This window comes from Anabrus simplex, chromosome 2, assembly GCF_040414725.1.
Source record: "Anabrus simplex isolate iqAnaSimp1 chromosome 2, ASM4041472v1, whole genome shotgun sequence".
In the NCBI taxonomy this organism is placed as follows: Eukaryota; Metazoa; Arthropoda; class Insecta; order Orthoptera; family Tettigoniidae; genus Anabrus; species Anabrus simplex.
In genome coordinates, this window is record NC_090266.1 from 288,720,968 (window position 1) to 288,746,809 (window position 25,842).

General features: G+C 40.1%; 1 protein-coding gene across 2 annotated transcripts in view; it reads right to left on the reverse strand.

The window, feature by feature from the left end:
• The window catches only part of MAPk-Ak2 (MAP kinase-activated protein kinase 2), a 240,422-nt gene that overhangs the window by 124,323 nt on the left and 90,257 nt on the right, over window positions 1-25,842 (reverse strand). For both annotated transcript variants that reach the window (XM_067140598.2, XM_068226149.1), the window contains one exon: window positions 17,174-17,238. In XM_067140598.2, coding sequence (XP_066996699.1) covers window positions 17,174-17,238 — 65 coding nt within the window. The remainder of the gene's footprint in view (window positions 1-17,173; window positions 17,239-25,842) is intronic.

Genomic DNA, 25,842 nt, shown 5'->3' on the forward strand with positions numbered 1-25,842 from the left:
AATATTAACAGGTTTCATGTTTGATCAAACTACGTATGTTTTTAACAGGCTCCCATTTGGGATAATGAATGCAGGATCTGCCTACATAAGAGCTTTAGATAGAAATTTGAGTGATGAGGTGAAAGCCTTCACAATAAGATATGTCGATGACATTTTGATTGCATCAGAGACTGTAGACCAACATCTCGAGAATATCAAGATTACTTGTAGATTTGGACAGAAACAATTTTAAAATTAATCTCTCGAAATCCCAATTTTGCCAAAGGAGCATTTTATTTCTGGGTCATATTATTGATTCTGAAGGTGTGACCCCAAACCCAGTAAAAATTCAGGCCATTCAGAAGTTTCCGAGACCAACTAGGGTGAAACATATTAGGCAGTTTCTGGGTATTTGTAATTTCTTCGCAGACCACTGTCCAGGGTACACAGAGGTAGTGGCCCCTCTGCAAAATTTGATGGAAAAGAATAATCGACGGAAGTGGGATGATGAATGTGAGGCAGCATTCGTAAAAACGAAGGAACTCCTCACAAACAGCGTAAAGCTCGGGTATCCAGATTATAAAAAGAAGTTCATTGTACAGACGGACGCATCAAATGTAGGAGTAGGCGCCGTCCTGTATCAGGAAGACCCCGAAAAGGAACCGAAGATCTCAATTTTGGCATTCATGAGCCGTAAGTTACAAGCACATGAATGGAAATATACCGTAACTGAGCTTGAGATGTTAGCCATTATAACAGCCCTAAGTCATTGGCGGAAATATATTTATGGTTTCCCCATTGTATTGCGAACTGACCATAAGGCTCTTACTTTTATGTTAAAATCAACCATGACTAGCGAAAGAGTTAATCGGTGGTGTTTGTTTGCACAGCAATATGATTTGACAATAGAACACTGTGCAGGCAAAAATAACGTCATTGCTGATGCACTCAGTCGGAATCCTGATCCTGAGAGTACTTTCGTCCATCAGATCCAGCTTGTGGATGAGGATCGTGAGACATTAGAGAAATTAAAAAGCACCGGTGAGGAACAAGAGAGGCATCAGGAGACAAGTCGGTTGATTGACTTCTTCAAGCGAAGAATCCAACCAGGCACGGCAGAATATACAGAGTTGGAGAAGCGAGCGGAGAAGTATAACTACTTCAATGGCATTCTGCATAAGTTCATAGACGAAAATCATATACGATACCGAATTGTGGTACCACCAGTTCTACAGAATGAGTTGGAGTGGTTAGCCCACCGAGCCATAGGTCATGCAGGGATAGATAAAGTGTCAGCAACACTGAAAGAGGCATTCATTTGGCCGAATCTTAGAAAAATAGTCCGCCGAATATTGGTTACTTGTGACACGTGTCAGAGGATGAAGCCTAATACCTATTTGTTGAAGCAGCTACCACGACCTTTGCTGCCAAGTAAGCCTAAGGAGCTATATGCTTTGGATTTTTACGGCCCGTTACCACGTGCTAGGCGCAGCCTGCAACATATTCTTGTGTGTGTGGACGTATTTTCGAAGTATGTAAAATTATGTCCGGTCCAAAAAGCCAATACCCGAGCGGCCATCAACCAAATTAAAACTAAAATCATTCCTAAAATGGGAAAACCGGAATGCATTCCGACAGACCATGGTTCCCAGTTCACTTCTGGGGTTTTCAAGCGTGACATTGACCAATTAGGGGTGAAACACCATTTAAGCTCCATTCGTCACCCCGAATCTAATCCTGCAGAACGAATCATGAGGGAGATCGGGAAGTTTTGCCGAATCTATTGCCCCGTCAACATTGGCGTTGGGTAGATGTCCTCCCAATTATTGACGAGTGCATAAATGGGACTGTACACGAGTCAACCGGCCAGATCCCCAGCGTCATCCACTTTGATGAGATGCCGAAGAGACCATGGCAAAATGCCATACCATGTCCACAAGATCCGCGATTTTCAGCAGAACTTTGTATCCAGGCAACAGCTGAATATCTGAGACAACAAGCAGAGAAAAGACTGTGACGACTTCGAGGTAAGAGATACCATCGACCACTGAGGGTAGGAGAATATGTGTTGGTAAAGAGACCAGCAGTGTCAGATCCCGCCAGCAAAATTTATCATAAATTTGCGGAGTTGTAAATTGGGCCTTACAGAGTAATTGAAAACCTTGAAAATAATGCCTATAAAGTCCAAAGCATGGATGGTTTAACCGAAACCATATATAATGCAGCCGATTTACGGCCATATTATCCACCAGGAAGCATTAGAGCAAATTTGGACCAGCCAGACCAGAACTCCGAGGAGGAAGGAGAGGATCAACATGAAGATGACAACATTCCACAGGATGAAGAAGATGAGAATCTTGAGGAAGATGAAGTCCAGATGACAAGGACTGAAAACCAGGAAGACGAGGATATCCCATGGTGTCAAAATTGTGAAGAATTAGAACAACGTCGAGAAATTTTGGGTCAACTTGTTTTTATACTGTAACGGTTCAAATCCCGTTACAAGATAATATTATTATTATTATTATTATTATTATTATTATTATGTCCGTATTATTATTATTTTATCTATGAGATTACTATTATTTTGTTATAATTATTATTTATAATTGAGTGTATGCATATATACGTATATGTAGATTAACATTAAATACCTGTACAGTGAGAGTTTCGAATTATCAGATGTTGGATATGACGTTGTTATATTTTGCACTACTGGCGATTCTGCCAAATCATCGCCACGTCATGGCTACGTCATCGTATTTAGTTAGCACTGAGCTCACTTTCCTTGAGAAACCCAGCGAGCCGGCGGCGGTTTCACAACTATATGTAATATTTGCCGCGTTGTGGGAGTATGTCATTGTTATTTCTGGAGATTATGTAGCTGTGTCAACCAACGTCTATAAAAGGTGGGTGCATATTGTAGCGTCAGTCATTAGTTAAACGGAAGCTGAACAGTGAAGTAGTCTACTAGATGAAGAAGCCTCAGTCGGTCAGTCAACGAGTGTGAACGAGAGATGGAGAAGACTCAGTGAGCCATTAATCATTGGTCATTGAGAGAGTGAGGCCAAAGGTTGGTCCGTCACTTAGTGGAAGACACGGACGCAAGGGCTTACCATGGAGTCAGAGAGGGCAACCCTGGACCTGCCAAGAGGTAATACCATACTGACTTACAAAGAAGTCAGATGACATGGAGAAGAAGCAGTCACAAGGATGTATCACCAAGTTAGGCGTGACACATCTACAGTAAACACCAGATCAAAGGAATACATCGTAATTACACACAAAGTGTTGAAGGTACAGTCAAGTGAATCAGTGAGGGAAATATTTCGTATAAATTGTTAAATGTCCGGTCAAGAAGAATTAAAATTCTTGCCTAGTTTCTTTCAGTTGCAATGTCATAATTTCATATTCTCATCTGTTTTTATCGCAAGAAGAATCACTATTTTTTGATATATTATTTAAAGAATATATATTGTTCTATCAAACGAATTCATAGTTTTATTTCATTGACAGTAAAATATCTTAACCTCAAAATTAATGGGGAAACCGAACACCAATCTCCTTTTCCCAGAACTTATATGGTATGTTGTCAAAAGTAAGCTTATTACCCCACACCCTAGAGATAGTCAAGAGTCTCGTTCTATTATTGCTGCACTGAGTGGCAGCTGGCGCCCTTCAAACAACGTATGTGTAAGTAAGCAGGTAACAAGAAAGTGTGAGTATAAGGTCCGATGAGTGTGTATTTTATTTAATGAATATTAATTTTCATAATTTTCATGTTAAATGCAGTTTTATAAAATATTTGTAAATTTAGTCAGACAGTTGGGAAAGTCTCAATACTCGAACGGGATAACCAAATGTTTAGGGTTAAAAACCAAGAACTCATGAGAACAATACACTGCCAATGAGACCACAAATAAATATGTGAAAGAGAGTCTCTTCAATAAATTGAAATCAGTCAAGAAATTTGTAACCCTTTCCAAATTTCTTGAGTCCGAAGGAAAGGCAAATGTGACCTTATCGGTCATGTACATATTTATTTATTAATTACATGGCAGTGAAAAACCTTTGTAAAGCTCCCTCGTACTTGTTACAAAAAGTTGCATTAGGTTGCACCTGCTTACACAACCTTTGTAGCCTGCTAAACACCACTCCGTCTTAACTAAAAGAATACACAGATAGAGAGAGAGAGAAGAAAATGTCAAGCCAGAAAAATCGATGATACCTTCACCCGTTGAAAAAATGGCCGAAACACAATGTTGCCAGCTCGCAAGTTGCATTTGTATGATGAGATTTTGAGACATGCATAATATTTAATATGGGAAACCTCGGGATGTTATATGATTTCATTATTGACATCTGCCAAAATTCCAATTCTTTATAATATATTAACATGTGGAAGAATACGCAATCGTTGCATTATATAACACGCTAAGCGTCATGACGCGTCCTTTGTACGCAGCACTCTCATGGAGGACATTGTACGGGTATTATTTTGATAATTAATTTTAAATAAATGGCCGAACAATTCAGGTTCCGCACATAACCAGACTACTTAAGAATCTGAGTCACACGTTTGAGTGTATTACCGATGTCATACGACACGTGGAACTATTAATTTAAAAAAGTAGTGGGGATTAGCCACTGTCTCTTGCATGAGAGGGGGAAAGTTTATAAAAGGAATAGCGATGATGACAACAGTATCCACTTGACGCGAAGGATCCAAAGCAGAACCACGGTTTGGTGGTGTTCTGATCTATTTAGTGTTTCAGACTGCAAATATAAAGTTCACATCTTCGAGAATATATAATTGTCTACAAACAATAGTATTTAAGAAAGGTTGAAGTTATGTGACCACAAGAACGGTATAATTGTAATTTTTTAAAAAAGTGATGCAACAAGTGTTAATTTCATTAAAGTGTAATAATTGTATTTTTGTGTTAAAGTGACGCAACAAGTGTTAATCTCATAAAAGCTGTTATAAGTGTAGAAGATAACCATTGGATTATGAACGCGCTCAGCAGGAGTAGCAACGGACATGAACCCGTGACCAACGTCAACACCATGGAAGCTTAAAAAGGAAAAATGAGGGTCTTCCTCAGGACCCGAACCTTGGATTGTTACGACATGATGATAAGAACTAAAATGAAATAATTTTTTTTAATAAATGCGCGGTTATTCATTACGCAGATCACATAAATTAGGTTGGACATGTAAATTGCATGTATTTTTTTTAATTAGAGAGAGAACTTGTGAGTGGTCTTCATATTCATTTATGTTCATTTCATGGAATTAATAGTCTGCTCCATGGGCTTAAATATATATATAATTTACGTAATGCATGTATTTGACATGATGATAAAATATTAGTTAGTCTGAGAGTGCTTAGATTAGGTAAATGTAATTTGTTTTGGCACTGAGACAAGCCGTAATTTTGTATAATTTATTTACGTGATATCCAAGCTTATTATGATAATGCATGGTGATTATGCTTGTAAAAATGGACTATCGGCTGTTAACATCAGGATAGGAAGGCACTCTTATTTTCATGTAATTTGCATGATAATATTTGTAGATGGCTGTATTAATTATATGCGTAACTTGTGACATGCCTAGACATCGAACAGACGCCCTCCTATTGAGATTCGCGTTTTCCTTTAATGTCAAATATTTTCCCTTTCTATATATGAGAATAACATTATGGATATGTTTAAAATCCATATTTGATTTTATTGATTTGAGTTTAAAATGTAGGAAAAACCTAGGCTGCATTCTGTAATCGGATGGAAGCAAACCTGGTCATTCTAATTCTGAGGATGTGAATTTGATAAGATAAAAGGTGGCCTGATATTGAGTTAAAGAATTGTGATAAGGCAGTGAACTAATAAGCCAGTGGAGCTATGGAAATCTGATATGAGAATACGTAATGAAATGAGATTATTTTAACAAATGTGTTCCAAGGGAAACGATTTGGTTTCGCCTTGAGATGTTGAAAAGATATTTCTGCCACAACAGGCCATTTTTTGCTAGGGCTTTGACGTCCAGAGATTTACGACGAGGGGAGTCAGAAGAAGGCTTGCCCCTTGTAGAGGATTACAGTATACTGTATTGTTCGAGCTAATCCACTTAGAATGAAGGCAGCGCGACACCGATTATAGTTTAAAGGATTCTTTTACTTTTCCATGTAAGATCTTATAATAATATTTAACTAACTGGAACGCCAGTATTATTATTTATTTGTTGACCCTATGATTAATTAAAAAAAGGGAGATTTTATAGACCCGTTTGTCAATGCCATCCTGGATATCATCGGTTCGAGTTCTGAGGCAACCATGGATTTTTGTTTTGACATATTTTTTTTTATATACAGCCAATTGCATGTGTATATTGTTTATTTTCATATTATGTGTACATACTTTCCTTTTTTATACATTCTTTTAGTCGTGTTTCACTCTTTATGTGGATGACAAATCGAGTTTTATTTTCGTAATTTTTGTCAGTGGATTCATTGGGATGTGGGTTCGATTTCTGGACCCGACGTCAGTCTTTTATTTTGATTAGGATTTTATTGACTAGCATTCACTTATTATTTGTTTACTTTTTGTAATATATTTCATTTAGCTAGGTGACCACTTCAAGTTATCTTCAATTTTTTTGTTGTATAAATAATTGCTTCTTCTGATAGTGAAGAAAGTTCTTAATGATAACCGTCGCATTTATAAGGATATTTCTGATTTTTTAAAAAAAAGTTATGTTATACAAATTATAATGTAATATTTATCATTATGTCGGGAAGAAGAAAGAGGTAAAGGAGAAATAAAATTTTGACATTTTGCAATTGGTACTTAGTCCAATGGACATTGCATATTCAACATTGATATACTATAAATATTCAGGGTCAACTTTTAATTAATTTGATTTATCAAGGCTCAATAAATAGGTATTTAAACTTCTGTCTGCCTGTCATTTTGCCGAATAACATTGTATCCCTAGTTTCCTTCCGTTCATTTATGCCTTTAAGCTAGTTATGTGTTATTTTTTTTATCTTTCGCCGCGAACGCACCATGGCCCTGGGAGGTCGGTGGTTTGATTCTATGGAACGGAAGGGTGCAGTAGACCCTTGCACGTCGGAAGAGCTTTTGCTCACCCATCATTTCTGAAAAATTTTCCTTTTCGTTCCTTCCTGATGAGGTGGCATCTGACTCTAGACTAAAAAGGTCCTTTTCCATCAAGCGCCTTGGCGTATGGTGCTATATGGCGGTATCCCGACATTTTAGGGATTATCATGCAGTCAATTGGTTCTATGCGGCAAATGGCGTGGGGTGGAAAGGTAGCAATACATTATCATTATAGACTGTTATGCCTTTCAGCGTTCAGTCTCCAAGTACCCTCCGGGCATTGTTCCCACCTGTATGAACCAGCAATCAGTCTCGCTACTTTCATGTCTGTTACTTCTAACTAATCAATAAGATATCCTGTGTCCACCCAGCTTTCATACCGTAAAGCAAAGTTGGTATGAAAACAGGCCGATGTAAAACTGTTTCGTCAGACAGCTGACTTCCTTCTTACAGAATACTGTTGATCGCAACTGCGAACTCACAGCACTAGTTTCACTACATCTTGATTCAATCTCACTTACTATATTACCATCCTGGGAAAACACACAACCTAAATACTTGAAATTATCGACTTGTTCCACCTCTGTATCATTAATCTGACATTCAATTCTGTTGACTTTCTTACCTACCGACATCATTTTAGTCTTCGAAAGGCTAATGTTCATACCATACTCATTGCACCTATTTTTAAGTTCCAAGATATTAGACTGCAGGCTATCGGCACAATCTGCCATTAAGACCAAGTCGTCAGCATGGGCCACACTGCTTACTACATTTCCACCTAACTGAATCCCTCCCTGCCATTTTATACCTTTCAGCAGATGATCCATGTAAACTACGAACAGCAAAGGTGAAAGATTACAGCCTTGTCTAACCCCTCTAAGTACCCTGAACCAAGAACTCATTCTACCATCAATTCTCACTGAAGCTCAATTGTCAACATAAATGCCTTTGATTGATCTTAATAATCTACCTTTAATTCCATAGTCCTCCACTATGCGAACATCTTTTCCCTCGGTACCCTGTCATATGCTTTCTCTGGATCTATGAAACATAAGCACAACTGCCTATTCCTTGCGTAGCATATTTCAGTCACCTGGCGCATACTGAAAATCTGATCCTGACAGCCTCTCTTGTGGTCTGAAACCAACTTCCTCTAAATGACTGATCACACCCTCCCTTCCAAGATGCCAGTGAATACCTTGCCTGGTATACTAATCAATGAGATACCTCTACAGTTGTTGCAATCCTTCCTGTTCCCTTACTATAGATAGGTGCAATTACTGCTTTTGTCCAATCTGAAAGTACCTTACCAACACTCCATGCAAATCTTACTACTCTATGAATCCATTTCATTTCTGCCTTCCCACTATACTTCACCATTTCAGGTCTTATTACATCTATTCCTGCTGCTTTATGATAATGGAGTTTATTTACCATCCTTTCCACTTCCTCAAGCGTAATTTCACCAACATCATTTTCCTCCTCCCCATGAGCTTGGCTATTCGCAACACCACCATGAAGATTTCCTTTTATGTTGAGAAGATTTTCAAAATATTCCCTCCACCTCTCCAGTGATTCCCTGGGATCTATTATGAGTTCACCTAAATTACTCAAAACACTGTTCATTTCCTTTTTCCCTCCCTTCCCAAGATTCTTCATTACTGTCCAGAAAAGTTTCCTTGCTGCTTGAACTAGCCTTTCCACGTTATTACGAAAATCTTTCCACAACTTCTTTTTGGATTAAACAACTATTTGTTTTGCTGTGTTTCTTTCATCTACGTACAAATCCTTGTCTGTCTCAGCCCTTGTTTGGAGTCATTTCTGATAAGCTTTCTTTTTACGTTTACAAGCTGCTCTCACTTCATCATTCCACCAAGATGTTCGCCTTTTCCCATCTTTACACACCGTTGTTCCTAGGCATTCCCTTGCTGTTTCTACTACAGCATCACTGTATGCCACCCATTCTCTTTCTATACCCTGAACCTGCTTACCGTCTACTGTTTGAAACTTCTCACTAATCATATCCATGTACTTCTGTCTAATTTCCTCATCCTGGAGATATTCTACCCTTATTAGTTGGCAGACAGATTTCACTTTCTCTACCCTAGGCCTAGAGATACTTAGTTCACTACAGATCAGACAGTGGTCTGTATCATTGAAAAATCCCCGGAAAACTTGTACGTTCCTAACAGATTTCCTGAATTCGAAGTTGGTTAAGATATAGCCTATTATGGATCTGGTACCCCTAGCCTCCCATGTGTTGCGGTGAATAGCCTTATGCTTGAAGAATGTATTTGTAACTGCTAAATCCATACTAGCACAGAAAGTCCAGCAAACGCTTCCCATTCCCATTAGCTTCCATATCTTCCCCACATTTACCAATCACCCTTTCGTATCCTTCAGTTCTATTTCCAACTCTCGCATTGAAATTGCCCATTAGCACTATCCTATCCTTGCTGTTGATCCTGACTACGATGTCACTCAATGCTTCGTAAAACTTGTCAACTTCATCCTCATCTGCACCCTCACATGATGAATACACCGAGACAATTCTCGTCCTAATTCCTCCAACTGATAAATCTACCCACATTATTTGCTCATTTACGTGCCCAATAGAAACTATGTTGCGTGCAACGGTATTCCTGATAAACAGCCCTACCCCATACTCTGCCCTTCCCTTTCTAACACCCGTCAAGTACACTTTATAATCTCCTATCTCTTCCTCACTTTCTCCCTTTACCCTAATATCACTTACTCCTAGCTCATCCAGATGCATCCTCTTTGCTGACTAAGCCAGTTCTACTTTCTTCCATAAGCCCCATTAATATTTATAGCACCCCATCGAATTCCATTTCGTTCGCCACGTTGTTTCCAAGGAGTCCCTCGCCTGTCAAATGGGAGTGGGACTCCGTTACTCCCATAGGTCCGAGGCTTGCTTAAAAGGTTGTGAGCTCAGTAAATTCATGAAGCAGGATGCTACCCTACTCACACATAGTCCAAGTGAGGATCTCTCCTCTAACGGGTTATGGACCACCTGTGGATTGTATAGTCCTAGCCGCCTGAGCACAAGGAGGGCCATGACTCAGAATATGTCAGAGGTGCCCACTCCCATTCCATAGCAACTGTTATCCCGACTCTCAGGACCACTTACTAGGCCATTCAGCCGTTGCCCATGTTCATGAACTAGGACGTGACTACAGTAACACATACCATGAACCATAAACTTGTAAGTATTATTAGATATTTAAAGAGTTGTGTTTAACCAGTATTTTACTACAGATGTATTATGACATTATGTTTATAACTTTCATTCACTTATTGAGGTCAAGAAGGTAAGAATTTAAAGAGAGTTCAGCACAGAAAAAGTATTCAATGTACTGTTTTTAGTCAATCCACACATCACAGTTTAATGTTGAATGTTTTAATAAAAATAACTGTAGAATTTTATCATAACATGTAAATATTAGTAGACTCTTAAGGGATAATCTCATATACAAATAACAAAATCAGGATCCTAATCTAGCCTCGAGAAGATATAATTGGCTGATGATGCTTGTAATACAAGCGAAACATGTCCCATTATAATCTAATGTAAAAAAGATCATATCCTAATTATAAGGATTTTTCAGTACTGAATAGGTGGCTGTTTAATAAACAAATTATATATTTTAAGAAGTATAACTGGTATGTTCCGAGCTGTCAATGGAGAGATGGCATGGAATGACATTAGTAGACTGGTATGTTTCGAGCTGTCAATGGAAAGATGGCGTGGAATGACATTAGTAGACGAATAAGTTTGAGTGGGGTCTTTAAAAGTGGGAAAGATCACAATATGAAGATACAGTAAAGTTGGATTTCAAGAGGACAAATAGGAGTAAATACTCATTTACAGTAAGGGAGGTTAGGGATTGGAGTAAGTTACCAAGGGAAATGTTCAATAAATTTCCAATTTCTTTGCAATCATTTAAGAAAAGACTAGGAAAACAACAGATAGGGAATCTGCCACCTGGATGACTGCCCTAAATGCAGATCAGTAGTGACTAAATTGAAGGTGTGATGCTATTGTAATTGATTTTGCTAAAGCATCAGATGTAGTACCACATGACATTCTGATCCAAAAATTGGTGGAAATAATGACTGATAAAAGGGTGGTTCTATGAATCTGGGAATTTTTAACACACCGCATACAGAAGGTATAGGTGGGAAGTAAATTCTCCGGCGAAGTTTCTATAATGTCGAGAGTAGTGCAGGGTAGTGTTATAGGGCTACTCGTACTTACGGCATTTATCAACGATCTGCCGAACGAAATTCAAAGTGAATGCAGATCGTTTGCAGACAACTGCATAATATACAGAAAAATACAGAATGCTGGCGATAATAGATTATTACAAGCTGATCTAAATGTACTCAGTAAGTAGGCACTCGATAACAAAATGAAAATAAATTCTTAATAATGCACTCTCATGAGAATGGGAAAGAAAGATAGGCAAGGGGACTTTCAATACTGTCTTGGATCGGACGCTCTTGTAGAGTGTGACTCATGTAAGTACCAAGGAATCCACAAAAAAAGAGATCTAAAATGGGACACCCATGTAGGAAGTGTAATTTCTAAAGCATTCAAGTCCTTACAATTCGTGATGAGGGTGCTAAAGGGCAGCAGTTCACAGGTGAAAGTGCAGGGCTATATATCACTCATTAGGCCAGCCCTGGAATATGGAGCACCTGTATGGGATCCATACTAAACAGGACTCATTAAGGCACTTGAGATGGTACAGCGAAAGGCTGCAAGATTCGTGCTTAACGATGTCAACCCTAGAAGTGGTATGACAAGTATGACAGAAAATCTTGGGTGGGAGACACTGAGGACTAGAAGGAAATGTACAGGGTTATGTGCCATGTATAATGCCTACACAAATAAGCCAGCTTGGGGAGAGTTGAACAGTCAACTAGAAAAGCCCTGTTACATAAGTAGGACAGTTCATCCATATAAAGTAAAAGGTAGATTGCAGAAAACTACAGTAAATATTAGTTTGTAAAAGTGACTGTCCTTTCATGTAATCTGCAAGATAAGTCTGTGGGGAATAAGCACAATGAACTTAAATTATGAACAAGTAAGAGTTCATCGTTGAATAAGCCCTTCGAAAGATAGAATTAAAGGATTACAAATGCATTTTCGGTTAGATACTGGAGTGATTTCAATAATGCCATACAGAGGCTCGTATACAGTATAATGTCAAGTAGCATTATTACTATTTTTTTATTTTCTTATTTCAGGTTATTAATGAATATACTATCTTCTTTAATTCTGTAGTATTAGGTGGAATGTTGGTTTTCTTGATTTATTTCATGTTATGCAGGACTAGATGTCTTGATCATAGGATAACTGATTAGAAGGGAGTCATTTATACTTGTTATGTAGTTATACTGGCATTGCAGAATTTATTTGATGTGGTGATTTTTGTCTTTTACAAGGTACAGCGTAATTTTAAATATCTAAAAAGTTTTTTTTCTTTCAGACTACTGAATGTCAAGGAGGGGGTACAGAAAGGACGGTAAATAAATAAACTATAGTCGTAAAGCAACAGGAATAGAGGAAATCAGACCTGAAATGGTGAAATACAGTGGGAAGGCATGGACAAAATGGCTTTACAGAGAAATAGGATTAGCATGCAAAGTGAGTAGGGTATCTTCTGATGGACAAAAGCACTAACTGCACCTAGAAAGGATTGAAAGAAAAAAATCAAGGAATTTCACTAATAAGCATACCTGGCAAAGTGTTCATAGGCATTGTGAAAGGAGAGAGTATTCAATTGTGGAGAGTAAGTTGGATGAAAACCAGTCCAGTTTCAGACCACAGATGGGCTGTCAGGATCAAATTTTCAGTATGCGCCAAGTAAATGAAAAAGCTATGATTAGAATGGACTGATCTAGAAAAGGCATACGACAGTGCTAAGGGGAAGGTTAGCAACACTGGGAGATTATGAGATTAGGGGTAGGTTATCACAGGTAATCAAAGACATTTACGAGTATGTTGACAATCTGGCAACAGTGAGAACTGATGGTACAATGAGTTCTTGCTGTTGACTCTGTCTACATCACAACTCAGTGCTTCATAAAACTTGTACCCTCGCAAATAAAAAAAATAAAGTGCCAGACAAAGTAAAGAGGTGTGAATGAGGGTGGGAAGGGGGGGGGGGGGGGGGGGGGGGAGGTGAGGAAGTCTACCATTGCTTTCCTCACTAAGTCATATAAACTGCAGCAGTACCACACAAACCCCACCAACCTGGACCCAATGTTTGGGAAGCCAGGCTCTGCCTGTCACCAGTCAGGACAAAGGGAGAGTGATAGAGGAGTAACACCTCTTTAAAAAACCTTGATCCAGCTGGTAGTACCATGTAAGGGTCCCTTGCCAGGGTTACGGTGAAGACCTCAACGGTAGTGAAGGCAAAGAAGAGGGACTTCGGAACAGTGGAACTGGCGGAAGGGGCAACCCTCCTATTCTGGGTAAATAGAATAGGAACTGCTGCCTTGCAGTAGAAGTGGGAACTTTAAAGGCTAAGGGAAGAAATCCCGACAGAAAATCAACCTGGTGCTTCAGGCTTAAGATGGCAGCCCCGTCAAGGCACTCGGAAGCAGTGGGTCAATCACTCACTCTTCTTAAATAATCTGATTATAGAAACTGAAGCGAAATTACAAAACCGGACGGATAACCTGATGACAACCTTTGGCATGAAGAGGAAAACGAAAATTGGTTTCTGGAATGTGAGGACCTTGAGGGAGAAAGGCAGACTGAATCAAGTGACATGGGAAATGAAGAACTACGGGCTGGACATTCTGGGATTAAGTGAGGTGAGGTGGCCAGGATTTGGCGAGATACAGACAACAGATGGAATTACATTTCTATATTCTGGTAGTGAGGATGAAGAGCACAGGGATGGAGTGGGGTTGCAGTTCAGTAGAAATGCAATGAGAAGTCTCATCGAGTGGAAGCCGATTTCCAGTAGGCTTCTGACTGCTAGGTTCAAGACCAAGATCAGGAATGTGACCATTATTCAATGCTATGCACCTACAGAACACTATAATCTATCAGCTTCATTGTCCGTATTGATGCACACCTACAGAACAATCGGAGTAGGAAAAGAAGGAAGAATTCTACCAAATGTTGCAAGATGCCACAATGAAAACCAGTAAGAAGGATATTCTCATAGTTATGGGAGACTTTAACGTGAAGGTTGGCTCAAGAAACGAAGGATTGGAACACATCATGGATATACACGGTCTTGGCGAGATGAATGAAAATGGGGAAAAGTTCATGGAATATTGCGCCAGCCAAGACTTGGTAATAGGTGGCACGGTGTTCCCGCATAGGCGGTGCCATGAAGTCACATGGGTGTCTCCTGATCAAGTCACGGAAAACCAAATTGATCACATTGCGGTGAGCAGGAGGTTCAGAAGGAGTTTGGAAGATGTTAGGAACAAGAGAGGAGCGGACATTGGCAGTGACCATCATCTTGCTGTCGCCAACTTCCGTATAAAAATCGTGGCAGTCCACCAAAAGTTCATCACTCGGCACAAGAAGTTTGATGTTGGTAAGCTAAAGGATCAGCAGACATTGGAACAATTTCAACTGGAACTTAGCAACAGATTCGAGGTGTTGGATTCTGAGATAGAGAAAGGTGTTGAGACTGTATGGAATGAGGTAAACAACATCTATGTGGAAACAAGTGAGAAACAGCTCGGTTACAAAAACTACCTGCGGACGGAATGGATATCTGATCAGACCTGGGACAAGATAAATTATAGGAAGGAGATAAAGGCCAAGCTAAATATATGCAAAACCAGACAGCAGAAGGCTCAAAACACAAGCTGAGTATTCAATAGCAGATAGGGAAGTAGAGAGGAGTGTGCGAAAGGATCACAGGAAGTGGATTGATGAGCAGGCAGAGAAAGCAGAACAGGCGGCAAAAAGGGGGGATATAAAGGAGCTTTATGGCATCACAAAGATGCTTTCGAAGAAAGGTTTTAATAAAACTATGCCTGTGAAGAGCAAGACAGGTGAGATCCTCACTACGTGCGAACAACAGATGAGTAGATGGAGGGAACACTTTGCGGAGGTTTTTAATGGAGATGTAGGACTGGAAAATGAGCAGCAAGGAAAAGATGAAGAAGCAGAAGGGGATCCCGGCATCGGCCTCGACCCTCCAACCCAGGGTGAGATGCGGACAGCGTTGAAGCAAATGAAAAATGGGAAGGCACCTGGTCTGGACAACATTCCAGCGGAAATACTGAAAGCAGATCTTGATACTACAATGAAATTGCTGCACCCACTGCTGGAGAAGATATGGAAAGAGGAGAAAATACCGACCGACTCAAAGAAGGGGCTGATAGTCAAGTTACCGAAAAAGGGGATACAACAATCTGTAACAACTGGAGGGGTATCACCTTGCTCTCCATTCCAAGCAAAGTGCTGTCGCGAGTCATCCTGAATCACATAAAGGATTCAGTAGAAAGAAGGCTTCGAAAGGAACAGGCGGGATTTTGGCAACATCGCAGCTGTGTGGACCTCATCAATACACTTCGAATCATCATAGAACAGAGTGTGGAATGGCGGAATATCCTCTACCTTGTATTTGTGGACTTCGAGAAAGCCTTCGATTCTGTAAACCAAAGAATCATGTGGAAGATCCTCAAGGAATACAGAATTCCATCAAAGATTATAAAGATCATGAAAGAGATGTACGAGGGGTATGAGTGTCAGGTTCTTCATGAAGGGAAACTAACAGAAAAGATAAACGTCACGTCTGGAGTGAGACAGGGATGTGTTCTTTCTCCCACTCTGTTCCTGCTGGTCCTAGACAGTGTGATGAAGAAGGTAATAGGAGGACGGAAGAGGGGTGTTCAGTGGGGGATAAGAGACAGGCTTGAAGACCCTGACTTCGCAGACGACATTTGTCTTATGGCACAGCGGTACCGGGACATAGAAGGTAAACCGAGTAGGTTGCAGAAGGAAGCGGAACGTGTAGGTCTCATGATCAACACAAACAAGACTAAAGAGATGAGGATTAATTTGGATGTCATGACCAGCTTGACAGTAAATGGAAAGGAAATTGAGCAAGTTGAGTCCTTCCTATACCTTGGAAGTATAGTTACAATGGATGGGGGAGCAGAGGAAGATGTTCGAAGCCATATCCGGAAGGCAAATGGTGCATTTGTCCAGCTCTACCCCGTGTGGAAGAATAGAAACATCTCCGGGAAGACTAAGCTTCTCCTCTTCAACAGCAATGTAAAGTCGATTCTTCTATACGGCTGTGAAACATGGAAAGTTACAAAACAGATCAATAACCAGCTACAGGGGTTCATTAATAGATGTCTGCGTCGCATAACATATGTGAGGTGGCCGGACATAATCTCGAATGAAGATCTTTGGAACATGACCAACCAGCAGCCGATTGACATCCAGATCAAGAAGAGGAAATGGCGCTGGATCGGGCACACACTAAGGAAGCCGGATGGAGCTGTTGAGAGGGCGGCGCTGGACTGGAACCCTCAAGGCTCCAGAAAGCGAGGTCGGCCCAAGAAGACCTGGAAAAGGACGACTGAGAAGGAAATTGCACAGGTTGACAAGACCTGGAGCAAAGTGAAGAGAATGACCAGGAACCGTACTGTGTGGAAAAATTTCGCCAAGGCCCTATGCTCCAGAGGGAGCAACAGGAAATAAGTAAGTAAGTACCACACAGACCCTGTGAGTAATACCTACCTATGCTAGCTGCGCCCTGAAAACTGTTACTCAGTACCAGTAGCTTCCATACAATTCGGCCATAAATGAGACTGAGATATCACTAAAAGCTACATTTTGCAATCCCTCAACTTAAACAGATTAATGTAAAAATACTGTATCCATCAGAAAATGGCAAAGGTGTTAAACCCTCTTATTCTTGTATTCAAACAACATAACCAGGCAAAAGGAATTTACTGTGTTTATTTCACATACTACAAAATCACCGCATTCTGCATAAAATACATTATATTTCCCTTCCAAAAGACAATGTTGTCAACAAGATCAACTGTACCTCTCTCTGTAAAAGCACCATCCTGTCTGTCTTGAATCCGTTGGAAAAGCTCGCCACCTTCCATACTGAAAAATAAAATAATTTGTACCAAGGAAATTAAAAACAGGATCTGACACAAGAAGTATTTCATATGGAAAGAAACATAAATATATAATTATTTGTTCAAAGACACAAATGCAATCAGCAATATTTAATATTTCATTAAAGTCACAAATGCTTTAAAATGTAATTCAAGCATTCTTTTTCCTACTTTTCAGCTTTCAATGTCAAGATCTACTGACATTATGCAAAACAAAGCATACTTTTTAATATTTACAGTCCAGATATCTCACAGGGTGACTGAAAACAATGGGTTATACATCCTCTTTATAAATAACAATGTACACAGTATATTTAAGGGTAAATGTTAAAACATTCAAGTAAAGTTAATAAGTAGAACAAGATATAGACTGATTTCAGTTATAGAAGTTAATGATTTTCATTGTTTATTAGAAAAATAAAGGGTCAGTTTATTCAATCTCAGTTAAAAGAACACTAACACACTGTTAAGAAAGCAGTAAAAATTTAGCAGCATGTTAAGATTCTTGCATTTATCCAAACATTTCCTGAGAACTGTTGGCTAACACGGTGTTAACTTTCACAAGAGTCACGATCAGTGAGAATCTAGAAGGCAGTGACAGAACCACCCAGTTTTTGAGCCCCCTCTGATGCACTTTTGTATGAATACAGCTGAAAACCAAGGCATGAGGTCAACGTTTATTAGAATTTTTTGTCTTGACCATAAATTTTCTGTTGCACTATAGAATACGGAAAAAAGCTAGGAAGAGAATGTGTGGTTCAAATTTGTCTTCTTTTGGAAATTATTTTCAAGTATATACCTATTACAGAAAGTAAGCAAACTACTGTAATGGATCCAGGCTCAAAGTGAAAAATAACGCTTGGCAGAAAATTTGTAGTGAATTTAATGTGCATACTGACGTTAGCCAATGTACGATCAAGCAACTGAAACAACTGTATGAAAATCATTTTTCTGTTTCTAACTCGTTCTGGCAAAGGCCTATCATATTCCATATATTTAAGACACAGAAGTTCTGCATCTAATGCATCTGCCATATTTTGAATTAACAGAGAATTTAACTGCTTGAACCACGGCGGTAAAGATTGTTAGTCTGTAACTGCTAACAGGTTAAGTTCAAGATCAAATTATTTTAACATGCAGTTAAATGTTAATAAATAGTACTGTTACTTGCTTTACGTTCACTAACTAAATTTTTTACAGTTTTCGGAGATGCGGAGGTGTCGGAATTTAGTCCTGCAGGAGTTCTCATGCGTGAGAGTAAATCTACTGACACGAGGCTTATGTATTTGAGCGCCTTCAAATACCACTGGACTGAATCAGGATCAAACCTGCCGAGTTGGGGTCAGAAGGCCAGCGTCTCAACTGTTTGATCCACTCAGCATGCCCAGTTAAATGTTAACCGAGGTTGAATAAACCGGGCCAAAATGTTTAAAAAATGTTGTCTTTTATAAACGCTTTGCAAGAGACAGGAAATACCCCCTCCCCCCTTCTTTCTTATCTTCCACTTATCCTAGTGTTAGTGCATGGGAAGGTATACACTGACTGGATCACAACCTCGGGGACTCTGCAGTGGAATGTATAACAATTCAAGAATTCCTACAGCCACCAATAAATTTTAAATATCACTCTGAAACATAATAATAATTATTAATATTTGCTTGACGTCGCACCGACACAGATAGATTTTATGGCGACGATGGGATAGGAAAGGGCTAGGGGTGGGAAGGAAGTGCCCATGGCCTTAATTACGGCTTTGTCTGGTATGAAAATGGGAACCATGGAAAACAATCTTCAAGGCTGCCAACAGTGAAGTTCGAACCCACTATCTCCCGAATGCAAGCTCACAGCTGCACGACCCTAACCGCACAGCCACTTGCTCTGTGATTCTGAAACAATTCTGTTTTTAATTTTCCAGTCAAACTCTTTTCCTCCTGCATTCTTGAAACTTTGTCCTCAGTCTTTCAGGAGTACTGCTGTAGTATGAGTCTCAATTTATCCCTATAACCAACAGGTTAGTTAACCACCATTACCTTACTTTTGTGACAACAGCAGACTTGACATACAATTGCAATACATGCAATACACTGGCCTTCCACTGATGAAAAGAAATCTTTCTTTCTGAACGGGTAGACGAAAAACAGCTGAAAAAAGAATGATTATTTGTGGATAGTAATGCAGCTGAAATTTAGCTAAACAATTCCTGAGTGTGCATGTTTATGATTTTTAAATCTCAATATAACTAAAGAAGGGGATCAGACATGCAACAAATAAGGTCACATGGAGAGAGATACGAAGTTGGAAGCTTGTTTCTGCTTTCCAGTTTCTTAATGAAGATGGGCACCGTGTCTCTGAAGGGTCCATGGTATGATTTTCAATTCCTTACCCCTTCACCTTTGCTTGATGAACTCAGTAGCGGCAATTTGGGGGGGGGGGACATACTACCTCCCCCTTCCCCACCATGCTGCTATATTCCACAAACCTGGGTACTTCTTGTTGCCTGTAATTTTCTTTGTCCCACCACTTCTAATTCTCTATCGCCGCTACTGCTGCGAATGGTCGCACGTGAGACTTTCTCTCACATTAAACTTCATTTACAATAAATATATCTTCCTCAATTTTGTGGGGAGTAAGAGTGAAATGAATTACTGAAATCAGACGCAAAGTCTGCGTTATACATTTTAGATTAAAAATTCAATTATTAGACGTATATTGCAGAAAAAAATTACCACTTAATGGAAATTAGTCATTAGTTCAGTCACATGTCAGTACGTAATATTCACAAGAGTGCCAGGCTGAATGTCTTAAACGGTTAAGGCGCTGGTTCTCTGAGCCAAAGTTGGCAGGTTCGATCCTGGCTCAGTCTGGTGGTATTTGAAAGTGCTCAGATACGTCAGTTGTAGATTTACTGGTATGTAAAAGAACTCCTGGGGGTCAAAATTCCAGCACCTCGGCCTCTACGGAAACTGTAAAAAGTAATCATTGATACGAAAATCCAATTACATTGTTATTAACACGTTCCCTGCGGCAGTGAATTTTGATAACTTAATGTTACGTCGCATTGGCCCACCCGTGACCCGATGCTGCCTTTAGTTATTATCGGTTCGGGTCACCGGTGACCAGACGAATTTGACTTGGTTTACTCCCTAGTATGAAATCCTAAACAACGCATGTGCACTTGTTGTGTGTTTAATTGTTGAGGAGACATTCCAGCGTATTTACCTGTGTGACAGTGTTCCGATTCAACAATTACAGCTACAGCTATCGAGCTCGGTGAGAAAAGATATAAATTCAGAACAATATTTACTAGACACGAAAACAATCCCAGCTATTTACAGTAAAAACGGAACAAAAATATAGCATCATTTGCCAATACTTTTCAGAAAAGACATCAAGTAAAATTAACTACTGATTTCCAGATGAGATGTAACACAAACACTGTCACCGTTGCGTTTTTCACGTTCACTGGCACTTTTTCATGCAAGTTTCATTGAAGCACTCGATACACATTTTTGGTGCTCTTGGACACTCTGCACAGAACGTCACCACCATCTTTGTTTTGTTGTCGGCAGTTTTCTTACCATGCTGTGCAAATATCTTCTTGTAGCACACTGTACAATGTCACTGCATTTTTCTGGCTGGTCCTTCCAGTTTACCCAGTGTGTGCGCCCTGTTCCTTGTTGGAGGTGTGCAAGATGTAGCAGTGCTCTACTGACATAGAGAGAAGGCAAGAGATTCCTTAATGGCAACTTTCCTCCACCATTTTATACCCTTTCTCAATGGGGTGTAATATGACGACATTTGATCACCAAGGTCAACACCCTTTTTGATCTTGTAGTGCAACACAGATTTCAGCTTCAAAATTGGATCTCCTTTCCCGTTCCTTTTTTCCGGTGTCTTCCAGAATATCACCATGATCTGGTACAGTGGATATCATCAAAACTCTCCTCTTGTCCATCCAGTTAATTATCTTGACCCTCTTTTCATTCTCTGCTCCACAAATTTCCCCCCTTTGAGGACGCTTATTAAGCACATCTTTGGGGAGACCGCTCTTATTAGGTTGAATTGTTCCACAGAGAAGTGTTTGCTTGTCCAATAGATTCTGTGCCAATTGAACACTTGTATAAAAATTGTCGGCAAACAAGATACGACCTTTTCCCAACAATGGCTCACACGTTCATGACAACCGCTTTAGCGTGACCTGTCCCTTGCAGCTCATTATCATCTTTCCCTTGATAAACTCTTACTGCAAATGTACACCCATCTTCCGTGCACACTTTGTATAGCTTAATTCCATACTTATGTGATTTGTTCAAAATATATTGCCTGAAAGGCAATCTTCCCCTCCACGGCACCATAGACTCGTCTATTACAACATTTTTCCCAGGGGTTAAGGCATTCTGAAAATTTTCCTGAAGCTGGTCTACTAGAGGTTTCACTTTATACACTCTTTCATTTCTCTCCCTAGGGGCTTCATTATCACACGAATGCCAACAGGAGAGAAAATCTAAGAAGTGATCACGAGTCATAGTGGTTTTTATTACCTTATTCTCATATAAGTGCCAGTTCAGGGACATAATGTAACCCCGTAACAAGTAATATCCCCAAAAACTTGACCATTTCTTCGTCAGTGGTATCAATCCATTTGGATAACCGCCTCCCTTTCTTTGGTGGACACTTTTCTAACTTTTGTGCAGCAAGTCTGTTTCAGTTACCATAGTCTGCATAATTTGCTGTTACAAACATGTTATAAATATCAGAAGGGCTATCAAATTTTTTTTTTTTTTTTGCTAGGGGCTTTACGTCGCACCAACACAGATTGGTCTTATGGCGACGATGGGATAGGAAAGGCCTAGGAGCTGGAAGGAAGCGGCCGTGGCCTTAATTAAGGTACAGCCCCAGCATTTGCCTGGTGTGAAAATGGAAAACCACGGAAAACCATCTTCAGGGCTGCCGATAGTGGGATTCGAACCTACTATCTCCCGGATGCAAGCTCACAGCCGCGCGCCTCTACGCGCACGGCCAATTCGCCCGGTGCTATCAAAATTAGTCACAATGTTCAATTCTGTGTCATCACAGAAAATGGGTATGCCAATGTCATGTCCCCCTACTGGACCCCACCTTGGTACATCGTCATCACTTACATCGCCATTACCAACAGTATGACTTGGAGAGTTATCACTTAGCGTTTCGTCCCCATAAATAGCTAACCCACATGCTTCAGAGTCACCGCCTGTGTCAGAAGACGAGTCACTATCTTGGAGGTTGTACGTAGGGTCATCATCAGATACAGGAGAGAAATCACTGTCAGCACTTTGTTCCAAATAATGAACAATTCGTCCGGGATCCAGTGCTGTCCTAACCCTCTTTCTTTTCTGTGCCACCGGTGTGTCAGAATGTGAAGGCTCCATTCCTAAAAATGGACGTGAAATTGCTTGTAAATATCATCTACGGAAGATAATAAATATGTCAATAACTACTCCAATAACCTCTATTCGCTTACCTAAGAGCAATGTAGAAAGAAGATATCAGAAGGGTGGTACTCCTTAAACAACAATCTACCATCTACGGGCAGCAACACTCTAGGCTTCATTCACCGTAACCGCGCTGAGCAATTCCCGCGTAACAATATGGGTCAGACAACAACCGGGACTCAGGGTGACTCGAAGCGATATGAATGGAGGATGAAAAAACTTCCTTCAGGTCACCGGTGGGCCGATCAAAACTAGCTGTATGCCTCGAACCTTTACTTCAATTGGAACACTATGTTGCCATTAGTTAACGGAAATTCGTAACTAAGACGTAGTTACTTACTTCGCAATTTTGGGAAGTTTGCACCAACGCATAAGAGTAACATGTGGGGCACATGGTGACCTGAACCGCACGGAACGTGTTAATATAGAACTTTCTGACAGACGCAATACGAATGCAAAAATAAAATACAATAGGTCTTCTCTCTAACATTTGAGGTAGCTGGATTTTGTAACAGTGCTTATTACCCAGGATTCTTCCTCGACTCAATTTTTGAAGACTCATTTATCAGTAACTACAAAAGAAAAACGTTTGGCGCGCGAACTAAGTCAAATACTAACGTCTACAAAAGGAGAAAGTTTCCCTCTCATCCTCAATACAACCCAACGCTACTGATCGCGCGATGAGAAAACCTCTCACACAGAGCGCACGAACATATACGAAACTTTGATCCCACTATGTGAATCGCCTTAACCACGACATTTATTAACTCAGCTAGAAGAGGGAACAGTCACCTTCCTTGCATCACTGAGAAGCAAACTCACAATACAAAATAATGTGAGAGAAAATCTCATACCGCGACCACTAGCTAAGCCGCGCAGCCTTACTCACTACCAGTAAACACCAGTGGCGATTGGGGGTGGGGGAAGGCAGTCCCCCCCCCCACTTTGTGGAGAAAACATTACATTTTTATATTCCATTTTAGCCAGCTGAAACTAGGAATTATTTTTAAAAAGGCTATTTGTACACCCTCTTTTGTCTCATCAGCTAATTGTCTCCTTTATTTTCTTTAATTATTAACAAAATTATTTGTGGAAATACGCATAAAATGTCGTTCGTCCCGGCTAACCGATCTGTATAACACCACAGCAAGGAGAGAAGACTTTGCATGTGCTGTGAGGAAGGGTAGCAGGTGTGTGTATATATATATATATATATATATATATATATATATTACATATACACGTGTTTTTTTTTTTTTTTTTTTTCGCCAAGGCCATGGATACTGAGGTATTATTCACCCACTTGCCGTGCACATTCGTCAGTCTGGCAGTCTCTTTAGTGTCAGTTTCTTAGTGTGAGGTCAAATACAAAATGATTGCAATTGTATAATAACGCCGTACTTCTATTTAATTGTAGTAATGTGTAATATTGTTCCAATGCTGAAAATTTTATTGTATAGTACTGAATCAAAATCTTTAAAAAAAGAACTATTACTACCACACTTAAGTTGGTAAACTGTCAACCTTACCTCTCTGTCGAAATTCACTCATACAGCATTAAAAACTTACCATTTCATAGTTTTTTTTCATTTTTAATGTATTCCCCCCCCACCCCACACACACACACACACACACTTTCCGCTATATTCCACAAACTTGGGTACTGTTTGTCGTCTGTACATTTTTTTTGCCCCTGCACTTTTAATTACTGGCTCAACTAATCTCAGAGTGATCAGCATTTGTTTCAAATTCTTCCAAATTCATCTTCAAGCCTTTCAGTTGAAAAACTATGCAGGAAGAGGAAAGTGATAAACATCAACACATGCACTGGTGTTAAGTGTAATAAATTAAAATAGAGAACGGAAAAAATTAAAGGCAAGAGGACAACAGGATTGTTTAGCAATACATGTGACTAGTATAAATCATCTCATATTCAATCAAATGCTGCCACACGATAAGGAATGTTCAAAAAACAATACAGACCCTCAGAGACCCTTTACTTTTTATGGCTTTGTAATGAAAGGACATGAGACATGCCTCATGTACAGTGTGTTTAATATCATAGCTCCAAGACAAAGTGGAGTCATCTCCACAAGCAGTTCCTTGGCCAACAGAGCAAGACAGCATGCCACGGTAGCTCAACTGGTACAGCGATTCCAGGTTTAGTTCACTGTCGACCAGTGCTGTATTTTCTCTTTACTAAATGGTTGTATGAATGCATGTAAAAAATGTACACTACACTGGTGTGGGTTATTGTAGTCACGTCCTAGTTCGTGAGCCATCGGCAACGGCTGAGTGGCCTAGTAAGTGGTCCTGAGAGTCGGGATAACAGTTGCTATGGAATGGGAATCTCGGACATATTCTGAGTCATGGCGCTCCTTGTGCTCAGGCGGCTAGGACTATACAATTCACCGGTGGTTCATAACCCGTTAGAGGAGAGATTCTCACTTGGACTATGTGCAAGTAGGGTAGCATCCTGCTTCATGAATTTACTGAGCTCAGAACATTTTAAGCAAGCCTCGGACCTATGGGAGTAACAAAGTCCCACTCCCATCTGACAGGCGAGGGACTCCTTGGAGACAACTTGGTGAACGAAATGGAATTCGATGGGGAGCTATCAATATTAATGGGGCTTATGGAAGAAAGAAAGTAGAACTGGCTGAGTCAACAAAGAGGATGCATCTGGATGTGCTAGGAGTAAGTGATACTGGGTAAGGGGAGATAACGAGTAAGACGTAGGAGATTATAAAGTGTACTTGCCGGGTGTTAGAAAGGGAAGGGCAGAGTCTGGGATAGGGCTGATTATCAGGAATTACATTGCACGCATCATAGTTTCTGTTAGGCACGTGATTGGGGTTTTAAATGAGACTATGGAGTGGGGTATGTGGGAAACTGGGAGTGAAATTTCTAGATCCTAATGGGTGGGTAGGAGATAGGGATCTGCGCTCAGATGGCCTTCACTTAAACCGCAGTGGTACGTATAAGTTAGGAAATTTGTTTGGAAGGGTAATAGGGAGGTACATTCAGGGAAACGGGGTGGCCTAGGGAGCGGTGATAAGGGAACTGAAGCTCAACTTGTAGGATTTCAGCACGACATAGCAAATATCTTGTATTCTGGA